We start from the raw sequence: 17,696 nt of genomic DNA on the forward strand, positions 1-17,696 counted from the left end.
TTTAATGCTAAAGTAGCCTGACTGATTATCCCAACTGCATGCACTTGTGTAGCAGTACTGAGGTTTCCTTTGACATTTTAAGGGTTTTAGAGATTCTGTTACTTCCTGAAAAACTCAAAAAATTATGTAAAAGGGCCATATTTATTTTATCTATGTTTAATATAATCTGTGTCCCTTTTTAGTAAAGATAACACAAAGCAGTTACCAACTGAAACACTGAAAAAGAAAACATCCAACAGACAATAAATATCAGGAGAAGGAAAACATATTAAAATGATTAGTTAGCTCCCAATTATAAAGAAAGATTTTTGAATTATAAAGAAAGATTATAAAACTTTTTATTTGTATAGTTCTACATTTAGATGGGATAAATATAGATATTAATTATGCTTCGTAAGTGTTGAGTTAAGATGCCAACAGTTTTCCTCTTCTTCATACAAATAATATATTTGAGCACCAGAAAAGAACATACAGAATGTATAATGAGAAAGATTGAGGTTATGGTTTATACGTATTTAATTGACATCCTGGGAATGCCTTTCAAAAGCGTCAGCCTTTATCTCCCCAAAACTAAATATCAGCCTCTTATTTACACTTTGCTGCAGATAGAAACAAATTAACAAAATGAAATAATTTGTATTTTCAATGGTATATATTCTTAATCATTTCATAAATTTGCAATTACACATGAAAACAATGATGCCAATAAGCTGTTAAGACTTTATTCTTATCTAAATAGATTTTGTTGGACAACCGCCAGTGACACAATTGTAGGATATTCTTATAATGTCTTAAGTGAAAAATATGTTATGATTGGGCATTATCCCTCCTGAAGTGTGACCCCACACTGATCTCTCCTGTCCCTGCTCTCAGCAGTTGTTTTTAATACTCTACTATTATGGGTTTTCTGCCTTGATTAGCATGAACAGGCTTATTGCTGTTTTGCCTGAAATACTTGAAGGATTATCAGAGAATGAACCAAAGGAATTAACCAATATTCCCTGATGGTACTAGCTTTTGGAACGTAGCATCCATCAATGTCTGGGGGAAGGATCCCCCCCGCCCCCTTTTAATTTGAGCAGAGAAAGGAGTCTGAGTTTGTTAAAGGAAAAGTACTTTGGGGGTTTCAGTTGTTCTCCTTGGGAAACTGAAATAGGACTAGTGGTTTTGCTCTCTGTTTTAAATGTTCTGCTTGTATTTTTGCAAACGGGCAGGCATTACAAAAAGACACCATATTCCTTCAGTACTCCCTTGGCCAATGGTGGCCAGCGATTTAGTTTGCTACAAATAGCTGCCAGTGGACCATGCATAGCAATTGACGCAGGATTGGAATGCCCATATTTACCCTTTAGGTGCCAGGAGGAAGCAGCAGAGGTGGGAATGACACTGCCAGCCCCATGCACAGGCACGGTTGTTGAGTCCCTGCAGCAGCTGTGTCTGTGCTGGAAAAACCATCCACCCAGTAAGCACCATTCAGCAACTTCTACCTGAATCACTGCCTCCCAGCAGTAAAGGTGGAAATTCTCTCTCCGCGCCCCCTCATCATATTCCAAGGGATTTAAAATGGCTTACGCTTTCCCCAAGGGAGCTCCCAAGTTCCACCAAAAAGGGGCTTGAGTATCCAGTCCTATGGGAGTTTACTAGTCAAGTTTTCCGTTAAGGAAATGCTTGGCCTGCTAAATCTTATTATATTCTCTACAGAAATAAAAAGGTGCAAGGGGGGGAAATCTACTTATCAAGAGGTAGGAAACGTACAACGTGCATGCAGATGGAGGTTTTAGTGATAACATGAAAAACTATGTAACATACGTATAACTAAAGTATAAAGAACATTGCAAAGAAATCCAGAGTTATTTTATTTAATGTACAACATAGATGAAGTGAGGCAGTTACAAGTAAAAGTCCGGCCTATTACAGCCGTTTTGAAAAAGTAAGTTTCACTCACCCTCATTTTTGCACAGGCATCCTGCGTTGATTCTGTGCCTCTTAGCTCTTTTACCAGCATAGAACCTAAATACTTATGAAAGAAACAAGGCACTGTTTTCTGAAGTTACGAAACAGAGTAAGCAAAATTTCAAAGAAAGCTTATTTGCTGACCTAAAACATTCTAGGGAGAGTAGATAATGTGAGATACAGTGTTCTCTGTAGTGGTGCCTTGCTTCTTGAATTCGCTCTTCTCAGAAGTACACTTGGTGCTGACACTTTGGCACCAAGTAAAGCCCTATCTGTTTGTGCCAGGCATTTTCAGTGTTTGAATGTATTGATTGGTGGTTTTAGCTGCTCTTGTTGTTTAAAAGGGTTTTAAGATTTATGATTGTGTTTTATGTGCTTTTAAGAATTTTGCTCTCCAGCCTGGAATCTATTGAGCTAAATCCTTTTCATTAAATCAAATCTATAATATTCCCTTTCATAATGTTAGATTTTACATAGTAAATTTACAAAGTGTTATTTCATGCTCTTTGTCTAAGTTAATTTATTAGCAGTACTAGCAGGTGTTGTTGTTGCTGATGTTATTATTAATTACTCACCCTGCACCCTAAGATCCCAAGTTGAGTTACAACAATTTAAAATACATTAAAAACAGTTTAAAACAACTTAGTTGTCAAAGGCCAGAATAAAGAAGTGCATGTTCATCATTCAACTGTATAGTGAACTTGCCAGACACACATCTGTGGGGAGGAACCTCCACAACCTAGGGGCTGCTAAAGGGAATGCCCTGTCTGGCAACATGAACCCCTGAGCCAGGAGTAGAGGAAGGGAGGTGCGGTGGGTGCGGGTTGACCGGGTGACAAAATGGGGCGGCACTCACCGCAGGAGCCTGCAGCGCAGCCGAGCCACATGTTTCTCCTGGGAGAGACGTGGTGGCTTGGGCGCGTGCAGGTCCACGCTGCCCAAACTGTCCGCCCACTGCCTCCCCCCCAGCTGTAGGGCGGCTGAGTGGGAGGAGGCAGGCAGACTCCGGAGGCCCCACGGTGCACCCTGCCCTATGGGCAGCTCGCCCCACCCTCACTCCGCCCCTATGGACGGATCGCCCCGCCCCTGGGTACGCCGCCCCAGGCGCCCAAGTGGCTTCCTCCGCCGCTGCCCTGAGCTTCTGCATTTTTCACCTTTAAAATAGAGGAACACCTACAGATGTCATATTCATGGGGAGAAGTCATCAAAAACAAAACCAAGGATTTACTCTTAAAATCTATGTCTATACCAGCTGTCCATATACAAATAGAAAATAAAAAGTTACACTACTGTGCAGTTACAGGACCATGCAGGGTACACATGTCATGTAAAGTTACTTAGGTTGCAATTCTAATGTTGGCCAAAGGGGCCAGCTGAGGGGCACATGTGCCAATCCACCAGTGGAGGAGTTCTGCCTCTGGGGCACTTTTATGACCCTGAAGGAGCCCCTGGCATGTTCAGTGGGTGTAGATGCAGTGCCAGTGGCAGGACATGAAGGGCGCATATTGGATGTAGACTGCAGGAGACCTTGTATTCTCTCATTCCCCTGAAAAGCACAAAAAATCTATACCAGTCCTAGAGCAGGTGTAGTCATTCTTCCTTCACTGATGTCAATGGGATAAAATGGGGATGGACACATACAGAAAAATGAGAAAGATGCCACTACTGCTACCTTCTACCGTGGCTGGAGCAGGCTAGTGGTGCCAAAGAAACGGTGGATCCTTTCGTGAAATTTCCACCACCACATTATTGCTCAGTGGTATACATTCATCTTGGTATATAACATTTTATTTAGTTCACTATTGTGTGTTACCAGGAAATTCTGTTCAGAATCATAAAGTCCAGTATTATAATTCTGCAAAAAAAAGCCTAAATCATCTCAGTACAGTTGAATTAAAGCTGTGAAGCTTTTTTCCTTTTTTAAAAAATAACGCGTGTAGCACACTGCTGCTCAAGATGTAAAAGGGTGGTTTTTTGGGTTGTTTTTTTAAAAAAAGATTAAGTCTTATTAGAGCCTAATTTCTTTCTATTAAGTGAGTAGTAGATTTGACAGATTCTTCAAGGCTTTTGATAAAACCAAGGACTGGTAATTTTTAATAGCACCACTTTTAAAACAGCGATTGAAGTGTTTGCTTCCAATGTGCTGGAATCAGCATGTGAACAAAATGAAGTACTTCACACAGCAAGAATTTTATAGAAGGCAGTAGTACCACAAGATGTGGTAATGGCCACTAGCTTAGAGAGATTTTAAAAGGAATCGGGCAAATTAATGGAGGATTAGTCTATCAATATGGGAGCTAAATTCAATATCCATGTACACAGGCTGTGGTGCAGCTCTGAGTACCTGATTCTGGGGACAAGTGGAAAGCTATGGTTGTCTTCATGGTCATACTCAAAAACCTTGAAAACAATGCATCTGGGTTCCCCTTAAGTTCTCTCCCTACCACTACCTTTTTATATGTTTATGAGACTTTGGATGCAATGGCATAAAAATTTGGATGTTTCTTTAATAAAGAGAAGGGACTGAAACACAGATTTAAAGATAAAGCTACAATTTCCATCTGTATTCTGTTCACAATAATGTGAAAATTTTTATTTGTATTATGTTTGTTTCTGTAAGAAAGATGTTATAGTTGTGTTAGGTAGAGAAAAAGACTACCAAAATGTTAATGGTCACTCCTTAAACTGGACAATTTCCAACTGTTCTCAAAGAAAACATTGAGTCTGGCAAACTTACAAATGCTTTGTAATCGCATGACTGGAAGATTAGTTTCTCTGGATGATGCTGCCAGTATTGTACCGGTGTTGATGCTGTTGCCTCATTAGGAGGTCGTAAGGTAATTGATGGTTCACCCCAGTCTCCAGTCTGAAAATCAGATGTATTCAAAAAGCAATGTAAACTGAAGGCAATTAGCATATTTCACTGTGGTTGCAACCATGGCATTTTGGCTACATATTATTATTTACAGAACGTGCCATTCTGAAGAATAAAAATAACTTATAGTCAGCATTTATTACTTCACTACAGCCTCCAATCTGAGTTTTCTAGCAAGGAGCAATGTCAAAAATAGGAAGACATTATTTAAATGCTGCTGCTACTTATACACCATTGTTATCCTTGTGCATAATAAACTAACAGCTTGCCCGTATCTACGAGTGTTTGGAAGCAAGCCTCATGATTTCAAGCACCTTTAGGAGTGTAATGCAACGAGACCCATACTCAAATCCACTTTGTCCAGTTTTGCACAGTTTGCACAGGATTGCAACCTCTGCCTGTGCCCATTTGCTTATTGAGGAAGCCCAACTGTAATCATTGGGACTTGTTCTGTAATCCTATGAAAGCCTCCTTAGAAGCAAGTCCCACTGAATTCAATGCGACTTCCTCCCATTTAAGTGTATATAGGACTGCAGCCTTATTTTGAGGAAACGTTGATGAGGATCTGAATATGTCTCTTAACTACAACCAAGGATGCTTGAATTTAATTAGTTTTCTTACACGTAAAAAAGCAAATATTTAAACTGATTTAGCAAAATGGTTGCATTTGGAAAGTACTTTCTAAATCTATATGTATTACAACAAATCTTACAATTTGCTTATCTCTGACTTCTGAGCCTTTTTGTCCCAGTTTAATATACTCTTTCTACTCACTGTTTTTCAACTCCGTTGAGATCAAATCGGCAACTATTTGTTAAAAGCTTACTAACAATTTTAAACAAACTTGAGAAATAAGAGGTTGGATCCAGAAAAAGGCCTGCAGAAGGAAGGAAGCAGAATCTGGTTTTCTGCTCCTCCTCCTCCCCATGGCAACCCCGCCCAGCTTCTCATGAGGATCAGGGGAGTGAATGCGGTGGATCTGTAAAAAGTAGGCAAGTTGCCTTCTGTGAGTGGGAGCTCTGCTCACAGAATATGCTCTGACAACTTATGGGGGATTCCTCCTTTGTCCTCTGTGCCATCCCATTTGGCAGGATCCCTGTTACTCAGGAGACTGCTTGGGCAGGGTAGAGGGCAGAAAAAACCAGCTTCTGCCAGCTCCCTTCTGTAGCCTTTTCTCTGGCTCCATCCCAAGATTAAATCAAAGCAACTGAAACACGTAATTGCTGTTGAAAGCAAATGAGAAAATTCCAATGAAAGAAAATGTTGTTTCATTTCGTAAACCAGGACAGAGCAAACAAAACAAGCATTATACATCCATTTTCATGGCCACACAATCATGACAAGACAGAGGTTGGTTTGTACAGATCTACAAGGACAAGCACAAGGTAAACTGGAAGACATCAAAATTAATAGTAACCTTCCAACGTGAAAACTGAAGCAGGAGAGCAGAAGACAAAACAAGCAGAAACAACTTTGTGCCAATATTACTGCCTCATTGAAAACTAATAGTAATGCAATTGCAGATGTGGTACTTTCCTTTAAAAGTGCTTCAGAGATATATAAATTGGCATCTTGCAATTAACTATTAACTCCTGTGCTTTTCTGAATATATATTTTTGGTGGGAGGGAGGAGGTGTCTGGGTAGACTTGGCAGATACACTACATTTCCAGCAAGTAGCGCTTTATCTAATCACTATTTCTTGATGCTGGAAAATGCTGAAACTGTGAAATGTCTGTTGTGTAGACAATAATAAAATAATAGTTAATACTTAGCTTTATATAGCACTTTAGAATGTTTAAACCATGTCACATGGATTATCATTTTGCAGTTGCCAATATCAACATTAGACATTCATAGTTGTTAAACATGGAGATTCTATAAGGATAAATTATCTGTCTTTGAGCCCATTCAAAATGTATGCAGTGCCTCTTTGCCACATGTATAATGGCATTCCGTTGGTGAAATATGGAAGGGCTTTTCAAACACCCAAGGGCATACAGTGGATATGTATTCAGGCACTGACATTGCCCACAATTTTCTTGCCTATGCTCACTGCATTTTTACTACAATTTTCTTCTTCACACTTTACAGTATTCAATATCACAGATATCAGTTATATATAGCAAACGTGTGCTGCAAAAATAAGAGTCAGCCTTTGATTTTACCATCCTCAAATGCTGGCATAATCCTGCAAAACATCTTTTAGGAATATATTTAGCTCTATCACTTAATGTGTTGCACTAACAAGTCACTTTGACTACATTGTGACCTTGTAGAATTATCACTGGATATGGCAATTCAGTGTAGTGGACAAAAAAATGTTAAAGGCTTGCAGTTTTATTTTCCATTTATTTAAGTAATCTTATTAATATCACTCAAAGAAATGTGATTACGCTCTGAGATTACACTTTGTTCCATCCGAACGCTCAACTTGTCAAGACTATTGTTAAGATGACAGAATGCTTGGTATCTGCTTGTTTTAAAGCTCTGGACAGTATGTTTTAGCAAAATAAGTATTTGCTTTTGTATGAAGATTTATTCTGAGTATAAAAACGTTAGGATGTAGAACAGTAACAAATGCCAAAAACAGAGGTGGCATAGAATCTTCCTATATATACCCCACTGTCAAACAATGTCCATGATCCAGAGCCCTTTGTGTTCTTGTTCCCAATGTAAATTCATACTTCTGCACTCTAGGATACATTGTTACAAATGAACATGGAACCCTTTAATTTCGCAGTTTTACAGATTTTATACTTTTCAGAATTTACAAAAAATGTCCAGACTAGCTGTTCTCAGTCCAATAGCTAAAAAGTGGAACCTACAGCTGAAATGAGAAAATGTTCAGCAATCTGGATCAAGGTCCTACAAAAAACCATAGTGCCTTTAAAAAGGGAAATTTATGATTTTGGTGGCAGAGGCTGCAAGTATGGAATCTAAACAAAATAAAACTGAGACGTAAGTATAAGTAAGTACAGAAAGCTAATTGCAGTCAAACATATGTCTACCACATAAGTATTGTCTTCCAAATCTATGTTATGATCCAGCTAAATGGGAGAACTCTTATGTCCGAGTTATTTAATTGGGGGTATTTAAGTACCTTGGAAGCCGAACTCCTTGGCTCCCAAACGATTGAAACCTGGAAGTGAGTGTTGGAAAAAAGTGAGTTTTGGAACAATTTTCAGAAGCTGAATGTCCGGCACAACATCTGCGGCTTCTCATTGGCCGCAGGATGCTCCTGCAGCCAATCAGTAAGCCACACTTTGGTTTTTGAATGGTTCCGGGAGTCGAATGGACTCCCGAAACGCATTCTGTTCGAAAACCAAGGTACGACTGTACAAACTTTAAAATTAAAATTAGTGAGCTGCAGAAGTGCTTACGTTTGGTGGATCATTCTCACTGTAAATATTAATAGTGGCACATAGAAATTAAACAGGTGAAGCTCCTGTTATTGCACCATTCTGCCATCATTGAAAATGCATTTTAATGTATCATTAATTTTAAAAAGAACCACTGATTGCATACACGTTCTTACATGTATGTATATGTGCAATTGCCATTTGTTTCACAATGGGTCATTTAAGCTTCAAGTTGTTCCTTTATTTGTTTTATTGGTTTGTGAAAAAACTCATAATTCAAATTAATCTGTTGTTATCAACATACCGTATTTTTTGCACCATAACACTCACTTTTTTCCTCCTAAAAAGTAAGGGGAAATGTCTGTGTGTGTTATGGAGGGAATGCCTACGGGTGGCATGCCTACGGATTTTCCTCCTCTAAAAACTGTGTGCGTGTTATGGTCAGGTGCGTGTTATAGAGCGAAAAATACGGTATTTAAGTATTTCTGCTGGGTTCCTTAAAGGACCTGTGACCTTCTTCTGCCTCCCTCTAATAGCTGGGAAGATGCAGGCATAGGAATCAGTTCAGATGGCATTCCTCATGCCTCACAACTAAGTAACAAAATACCAAAATGCTCTTAGTTGCACATACTATTAAATATTATATAACAAGTATTATACTATTAGTAATAATAGAACTGTCAGAACTGACAGCACATAGGTGGGTGGAAGGTACAGATACAGCTGCAGTTCTTACAGCATTTCTGGTCCCCTGGTTCTAGGCATTTTTCTCCCTTTTGCAGCAAAGGTGAACTCTGACTAAAGTTTTTTTAATTGTGACACAATATAAATGATGGAGAAATTGTCTGCTTTGCACATGCGCTAGGAAGGAATAGCATGTATAACATGCACTGAAGTAGCACATTAAGACAGTCATAAGGCTGATATTCAAGATACAGCTTATGATATGAGCACATTGCTTCAAGGGACTTCCTGTATCTAAAAGAAGTGCAGATTGTTTAGACATGCTACAAGATACCATTCATGAAGAACACATTGAAATGATGAGCTAGTACATCTTTAAAAAAGGGAGAAGCAGCCCCAAGAAACTAGAAGGATCCTTCCTGGTCACTGAAAACAGAAGGCACAAAACCGAGTAAAATTGCAGAATGTATGCAATTTACTCCCATCCTTGTCTTTGAAGGCTAACAAAGACAAAGCACCCAGAGCAGAAGTTAAACTATAGATGAGGTCACTTCTTTTTTTTAAAAAACTGACCTTTGGAGCTGAAAAAATTGTATCCTGCTACACAAAAGCCAACAAGTTTATTGCACACTATGAAAACAAAATGTAAAAACACATACGTACAATCCTGGAAATAATTGGATGCTACACATTGCTTTTTGAAGTCTGAAAAGCATGGCACCTCTATAAAGTATTAACAACACCAAGGCAACACAATGAACACCAATACAGTGACAATTTATCGAAGTATCTTACATTATGAACCTGATGGACTGCTGTGTAAGGATATCCTGCATTCTGGCTGGTCCAAATTTCACAGACAGAAGACTGCTAATATAAACAGAAAACTACATCTCATCTTGTAAATAGTAAAGCACCACAAACACCCCCAAGCCCAGGAAGAAAAAGTATTGCAAGATTTTGTATAAAAAAGAGAGCGTTTCAAACTGGCAGCAGATGTTAAAGCCCTCTAACATATTTGCTGACAAAACATATTTTGGGCTTATAGAAAGAAAACACAGCTCAAGGATTTCAGATTGAGTTTTGGACCTATTCAGGATAATAAAACAATTATATGATTATGAAATAGAACTTAATAGCAGAAAGGGGGAAAGTGTGTACTCTTCAATCATATCTTAGCCTTTGATTTGCATTCTACAGCTGTAAAGGGTTTTTCAATGGAGATTTACTTTGGGGAGAAAAGGCTAAAACAAACAAATACTGAGCATAATCAAATGTGCTGCTGCTGAGCAATAACAACTAACGTCAGTGGTATTTGTGGATAACATTGGAAAGGTATTTGAAAGGCCGTAATTATTTGAAAGATACTAGCTATAGTCAACCAAGACTGCATGATGCACAGTCTCCAAACATTTCCATGCAGTAAGCCAGAAAGAGAGATAGCAGAGCTCAGTAGATTGGACCAATACCTTTAAAATGCAATTAGAAAAGACCAAATTCATAGCTGTAAAATGAAGTAACAACACACTATCTCATTCCAACCGTCATATGGAAAGCAGGATGCTAAATACATGTTGTGTTTGGAGAGAAAGCAAGATGCACATTACAACAATACAGAAAAAGGAAAAGAAAATCAGATTCATATCATCTGACAGCAGAATGTCGTATATATTTCCTTATTTGGACACCACAAGCAAATCCAATATAATAGCTCATAGTAGCCAAGCAACTAAAATAAGCACCAAATAGAGTAGCTACCCAGAGTCTCCTGAGAATGCAACAATGAAAGGCTTTAAACAGCTGAGAAATGCAACTACAATCTCTGGAGTAGCTAGCAATTAATACATCAATAGCTTAACCACAGTATGCAGAGCATAGCCAGCAGTTAAGACAAGCAGCAGGAATTTAATATCAGTGTCTAAATAAAGCCTGCATTCAAACAGAAACAGCTTCCTGCAAGAAAATCACGATTGCGCTCATGTTTCCCTTAGTGAAATATGGATGCCTCACACTGACTGACAAGCTGTGTCACTGCTGAAATTCAAAGGACTGGTAGTAGAGACTGCCTTTCTCTAATGTTATGTACTGAGTTGAATAGGATCCAAACTGCAGCAGTCTGATTGGTCCTAGAACAATAGGATCCAAAAGGCAGCAGTCTGATTGGTCCTAGAACAATAGGATTCAGAATGCAGCAGTCTGATTGGTCCTAGAACAATGCAGCAGTATGATTGGTTGGCAGGAACCACCCAATCATGCTCCAGATAGAAGTGAATCCACAACCTGATTGGCTTACAGTAGAATTCCGGAATTAGCCAATCATGTGCAGCCCATTGTGTAAATAATGTATATAAAGCAGATACCTTGAGGGGACATTCATTCATTCCTCCTCACCACTATGAGCTGAATAAAGAGCATGAAATCACTTTGCGACTCTGAGTATATTTCATCTAAACTGACCAGAAAGTGTTCCTACAATTCAATCCTAGAAACCCACACTATAGCAAATAAGTGATAATGAGGGGGCATGCTATCCACTGTGGCAGCACACTGTCACAACCAGTTGCATTGCGCTTCCTGTCTAAATCAGATCAATAGTAATTGAATATTAGTACTTTGGCTACTGAAACTGAAATTATGTATGTGTTAACCCATTTGAAGGATGTCAGACCATGTGGTGGTTGCTTCCTCAGTAGGTTTTGCACAAAGTATTAGCAGCCATGTCAAGAATTACCTAAGCTGCAAATTGGACAAAGGTTAAAAATAGACTACTGCAGACATACTTTGGAGAATTATCTAGATGGTGTGCTAGAGGCAAACTTCCCAATGCAATCTGACCCCATTCCACTGGAGGACAACCTGATATCAGTCTACTGGAGACTGGTCCTACTAGCACACTGGCCAGAATGCAAAGAAGTCCAGCATAGCTAATGTTGAGTTCCTTTGGTCTGGGTAGACACTCTTGTGAGGTACTAAAGCTGATTAACTGGATAGCTATGACACTTTGTGAAGGGAGAAAGGAATGGTTGTAGGATGAGTTGGGTGTCAAAGCTGCGCAGTATAGCTTCAGCCTGGACTAGAAGGAGTGCTGAAGAGCTAAGCAAAAGTGCTTGTAAATTGTAGATTGGAATTGGGGGAAGGTAGCATGTTAGCACATTCCAGAGGTCCCATGCTTACTGAATACAGGGTGGGAATCATTGTCTTCTTCATCCATGGTAATGGAGAACAGCCCTTATACACAGCAGCTTACTGTGCCTAGGCCTCTGCTTAGCTGTCATTTATGGGCAAAACAAAATGGAAATCATTTGAGCCAAGGTACTAAGGAACACACATAAAGGAACAGAACTGTGCTTTCTTGCCTCTACTATTCTCTACCTAATGGGTCACGCTCTCTTCTTCTATCAGTCCAGATGTGCTTATGCAACACATGCACAGAGAGTGGAGCCCAGGCAGCTGTGTTGGCACAAAGAAAATGGACTTTGCATGCCTCAGAGTATCCTCCTGCCAAAGTATTCAACTACCTTTCAGCAAGTTACCTACAGAAGTCAGTAGTTATCTCTTTAAAAAAAATATGAATATATTTGAAGCATTCCTAAAGACCTAGCAGAGTTCTGAAGATAATTTATTGTGACTACATTAATGCCTAAGGCTTGTTTTACTCATTAACTAACTCCGTGTCTGTTAATGTTTCAATGGACAGGAAACAGAGAAATGGCATGGCAGAAAATGCAAACTGTATGAATGAAAATGGTTTTAATACAAAGGTCGCTTGTCCTTTCTGCAACTTGGGGAAGTTTAAATGAACATGTGTTGAGGTGGCCTTACATAGCAGTTCCATAAGATGACCTGTGCATTCTCTTTTGTGTTTCCAGGGTGAGATGAGAAAGGGCCAGAACATATGTGATGTTAAATACATGAATACATTTGTATTTTGCTTGTTTTTCCTGTCAAAATATGGCAGGAAAGCAGGATTGGAGCTGTGATAGTCAGGGAGTGCTGTTTAGCCCTTTTGCTGTTATCCCAGTGAAAATGTGCCTGCTCCCCTGCAGCAATTTGCCTGGGAGGAAAACTTCATTTGGAGCCAATGGAGCTTTTGCCTCACAGACAAATAGCTGTATGTGCTATTTTCATTGAGGCTGTGGTGTGGGAGAAAGAGTTAACTCCCTCCCCATGTTCCCAGGTCCTGATCCAGGTTAGGCACTCTACAACTGTTATTTTGATACTAAAGGAAAAGATTGGTATGTTTAATATATTGACAAATTCATCACCATTCTGTTATGGCCCTCACAACTCCTCTGCAGTGTGAGGCACAAACTTTATATATAGTGACAACTCCTGCATTTCCCCACAGGGGAGATGGTCAGTTTCTCTTTGCAAGCTCCCATGAAGGCATAAAGAGAAGTAGCACTTCTTCATCTGGGAAGCAGCAGACACCTAGAGTTAACCTGCTGCAGTTCTTAAAAGATGAAGTGATAATTGGGTGTAATTCATCCTGAAAACACATATAAATTATTGAAGTAAATAGTTCATTATGCTGCAAAGTTATCACAGAGAAGAGTAGACCAAATATTACTAATACAGTGGTACTTCGTGCTACATACCGTCTCCCTTACGAATGCTGCGGGTTATGCGTTCCGCTAACCTGGAAGTAGATGCCCCTTGTTGAGACCTTTGCCCAGGGATGCGAGCGGAAGTCGCGCTCCAGTGGCGCAGCAGCAGCGGAGGCGCCATTAACGAAAGTGCGCCTCATGTTACGAGAAGTTTCCTGTTACGAACGGACCTCCAGAATGGATTAAATACGCAACACGAGGTACCACTGTAATAATAATACTAATACTAATAATAACTCTTGCCATCTGGGAATCTATTTTGCTTTCCAGCTCCATTTCACTTGCAACCTGAGTGTAACAGAGCTGTGAGAATCTGATGAACTGCAGCTGGGTGCTGAGGCTTCTAGAGGTCTTTGAACATTATAGTATGACAGATCATCAAACCTATCCTGGAGAAACTCAATGTTTTACAGGAGTCTGAAGAATCCATTTATGTGAGGAAATGGTATATAGATGCTATGGAACTATCCCAGCAAGTATCAGCAAGTATTTAAAAAGAGTAGCATTCCATGCCAAACAATAATGAGGTTATTGTCAGATTGTGTCAGTTGTGTTCCATCCCCATGGGATAGAGAGGAAAGCCCAAACAAATAAACTTTAAGGAAATTTTCTCCACTATCAGCTGCTGCTTCAGTTTGTTTTTATGGAAGGATGTGATCTTCTGAGGTTCAAACTGACAACTAAGATAGCCATTAAAATAAAAGATCCTGTAAATTACAAAGAAGCCTTCCTTTCTAGACTGCTAAAGCAATGGGGGGGGGGGGAAACCACATCATTATTCTTGTGCATTTTAGTATAGTGTATAACACCCATGCCTACACCCTGACACCTTCAAGAGGCAAAGACATAGTGTAGTATTCAACCAAATTTAGACCCAATGAAATTAATGAACATAACCATGTTAGGCCCATTCATTTCAGTGGGTCCACTCTGAGTAAAACTCACTCCTGTAAGATGCACTTTGGTTATAAAAAGTGTCTTTTAAGGATACTAGACTACGTCTTTCTTGGGCCCAAATGTTCACATCCATGATATGAAAGGCCTGTGGCTGCTCCAGTCATTTCAAGACTCACAACACATCATTGTATGTGATGAAAAAAGAACAGAAAGATGGCTACATTTGCCTGAATCTAGTTTCTTCCTCACACTTCATTCACCAAGATGGAATTCTCTATTTGAACAAGTTTGCCCTAAGGTTGAGATGAGCTGGTACATGCAGACAGCCCTAAAACTATTGCAAACTGCTTTCAAATTAATTTCCATCTAGCTGAACAAAAGTTGTGCTTTTTTCAGGGGCAATTGCTTCAGGTTCCTGCTGTCAGTTACTGTGCGGGTTTTTCAGCCCTGTCTAATCTTTTAAAAAAGTCAGTCTTGGTGCTCATCTCTCAAAGCAGGATTTATCCTAGCGATTTCAGTTCTAATGTGCCAAACATGTACAGTGAAATGAAAACTTCTGCTGACTAACCACTTCCTTTTTTGCTAATAATGTCACTATAACCTTCTCAACCTTAACAGCCTTTCATCTTCAGAATGAATCTAGAACAGGTGGCTGATATGTCAAACGTTTTTGGTCAAGTACCCTCCCTTGGAAAAGCAGGTATGAAAAAAGAGTATAAACAACTTCACAATCAGAGGTTGAAAATATGAGTCCAGATTGTATAGAGTAGGAAATCAGCTCAAAAAAATACTCCAAGCAGAGTTAGACACATCAAATTTGCCCAGATTTTCCCACTTAGAAGTCAGTGGGCACGAAAATGTTACCAGAGTTTGGGGCTGTGTACACCTTACTGACTTAAATCACAGCTAGGTCATTCTTTTTCTCAACAGGGATCAAAGCTACTTTTTTGGGGGGGAACATATAAAAATACAGTATTTCCTAAGAAACGTCAGGATAGATATGGATTGTGGCTAAGATGTGTACACTACTTCCAAAGCCAGCAATGGGAATACACTGGATGCAGATTAAACAGGAGCGTGTACACACCCTGCCTACAGGAAGGGTCAGAACAGAGGAAGTGAATTTGCATAACTATAAAGAGATCACATATTAAATACAAATGTAAATGGAAGCCCAACAGACTTCTAAAGAAATGTTAATGGGCTGTGACATGCATTTTATGGACAAAATCAGTGGAACTGCTTTGAAGGAAGTAGGCTGAGTATATTATGGAATTATAACCTCAGTTTCATCCTTGCATGTTTATCATAGAAGGTATGAGAGAGATAATTCAAGAATGAAATTGAGACAACTTCTAGAAAGGAAATTTATATATCTTTGGGGAGTTTTATATTTTCAAATATGCAGAAATGAGAGAAGGACTTGAAGAGGGTATAAGGGACTAGAAGCGGCAACAGTGAAGGATGAGATACTCAGTGACACGATGTGCATATATCAAGCTACGCAGTGACAATAAATCTGGCATTGCCTATTCCGACATTCAATCTTTGCAACCTGCAGAGAAGTTCTTTTATAGTAAGTGGTGTTTTGTTACTCTGCTCTTCTTTATCAAAGCTATCTTGCATACCAAGGAGGACTCCCCAATTCCTTCCAATAATAGGTTAGCAGAAAACCTACCATAATTCAGCTGTTTAAAACCACATATTAACATTTGTATTTAAATGTTCAACTCAGCAAATAGTACTTATCAGCTGCCCTTGGATTTTTCAAGAGGGAACCACACGTTTCCTTTTTATGTTGCTGTTAGATTTTTAAAAGATTGCAATATGGGCATTAAACATCCCCCCTTCGTCCTGGTTGAACTGCTGAAATAATCAATCTGTACTTATGGCTATGCCAGGCACTTGGGTGCCTCTATCAGGGCAGAATGCCTGCTCAGTGGAGTGAAACTTTCTTGTCACTAACATGCTTCATGAACTCAACTGGCCTTCCATCTGTTTTGGGTGCAATTCAGAGTTTGGTCTCTGATGCGTACAGTGATGCATTACAACATGGTTTATGATCTGGCCTTAAGTCCTGTGCACCATCAAAGAACAGCACATATCACCCACAGCACTTTCACTGACAGAAGTTCAGCTACGCTGACCTTTAGAATGAAATATGGCATATCTTTTTGGTCAAGCATATGCTATATTTAAGGTAGACAGTGGATTATTCATTTGTGGTAGAATGTATTGAGGGTAAGTGGCATTCCATTTTTAAAGGGTGCTGAATGTGGTTGTGGTGGTGGAACATAATTGTGGCCTTCAGATTCTATTGGTCTCCAGTTTCCATCAGCCCCAACCAGCATGCTCCATGGTCACGGTGATGGGAGTTATACACCAAAGGCCATAGGTTAGTCAGTTCTGGTTTAGTGTAATGTCTGCAGCACTATTATGGTGTTCATTAAGTAAAGACAGGAAATATTTCAACAGCGCCAACATAAAATATCTAAATATACAATACAGTGGTACCTCAGGTTACAAACTCAATTTGTTCCAGGGGTCTGTTCTTAACCTGAAACTGTTCTTAATCTAAGGTACCACTTTAGCTAATGGGGCCTCCTGCTGCCGCCATGCCGCCCCCGCGCGATTTTCGTTCTCAACCTGGGGCAAAGTTCTTAACCCAAGGTACTACTTCCAGGTTAGTGGAGTTTGTAACCTGAAGTGTTTGTAACCCGAGGTGTTTGTAACCCGAGGTACCACTGTACTCAAAAGCCCTTTTAAGAATGATTGAAATCTAATTGTAAAAATAACAGTTTCAGCAAATCCCTTGAATTGCTATAATGTCAGCAAAAATCAAAACCAAATGTGAGCACACACCATCCAATTTCTGTCAAAAAGCTATGAAATGTATTTCTGTCAAAATCTGAATAAGAAAGAATATCCATAATTAGATGGGAAGGCAAAGTGGCTTCATTTGCAGCTTACATAGAATTATCCCTTGTGGGGCCAAAAATAAGAAATGGGCCATTATTGATGAGAGTGATTTTCAGAGATAATAAGCAACTTTCAGAAATTCCTTAATAAGCATGCAATAAAATTACTGAAGGGCAATACTAACTACTAAAACTAGGTATCATAAGTACATTAGCAGCCACTCAACTACGAGGTGGCTTTTGCCCTTGGTTTATGATGGATGCTGAGGCGTTACATAGGCTTGACTTACATAGGAACTTGACTTACATAGTTACATAGGAAGCTGAACTCTCAGACTTCCCATGCTTGAAGGTATCTGTCTCAGCAAGGAGACAGGGATATTGCCATATACTTGGTATCAA

At 39.4% G+C, this 17,696-nt stretch overlaps 1 protein-coding gene across 20 annotated transcripts in view; it reads right to left on the reverse strand.

Annotated features, from left to right (window-relative positions):
• The window catches only part of ANKS1B (ankyrin repeat and sterile alpha motif domain containing 1B), a 330,248-nt gene that overhangs the window by 10,710 nt on the left and 301,842 nt on the right, over positions 1-17,696 (reverse strand). For 12 of the 20 annotated variants that reach the window (XM_083573574.1, XM_083573563.1, XM_083573578.1 and 9 more), the window contains 3 exons: positions 9,668-9,742; positions 4,691-4,819; positions 1,946-2,017 (listed from right to left, as the gene is read on the reverse strand). In XM_083573574.1, the coding sequence (XP_083429700.1) occupies positions 1,946-2,017; positions 4,691-4,819; positions 9,668-9,742 (276 nt within the window). The remainder of the gene's footprint in view (positions 1-1,945; positions 2,018-4,690; positions 4,820-9,667; positions 9,743-17,696) is intronic. The other 8 variants (XM_083573571.1, XM_083573576.1, XM_083573581.1 and 5 more) reach the window with 2 other exon arrangements.

This window comes from Podarcis filfolensis, assembly GCF_964270895.1.
Source record: "Podarcis filfolensis genome assembly, chromosome: 10".
Lineage (NCBI taxonomy): Eukaryota > Metazoa > Chordata > Lepidosauria > Squamata > Lacertidae > Podarcis > Podarcis filfolensis.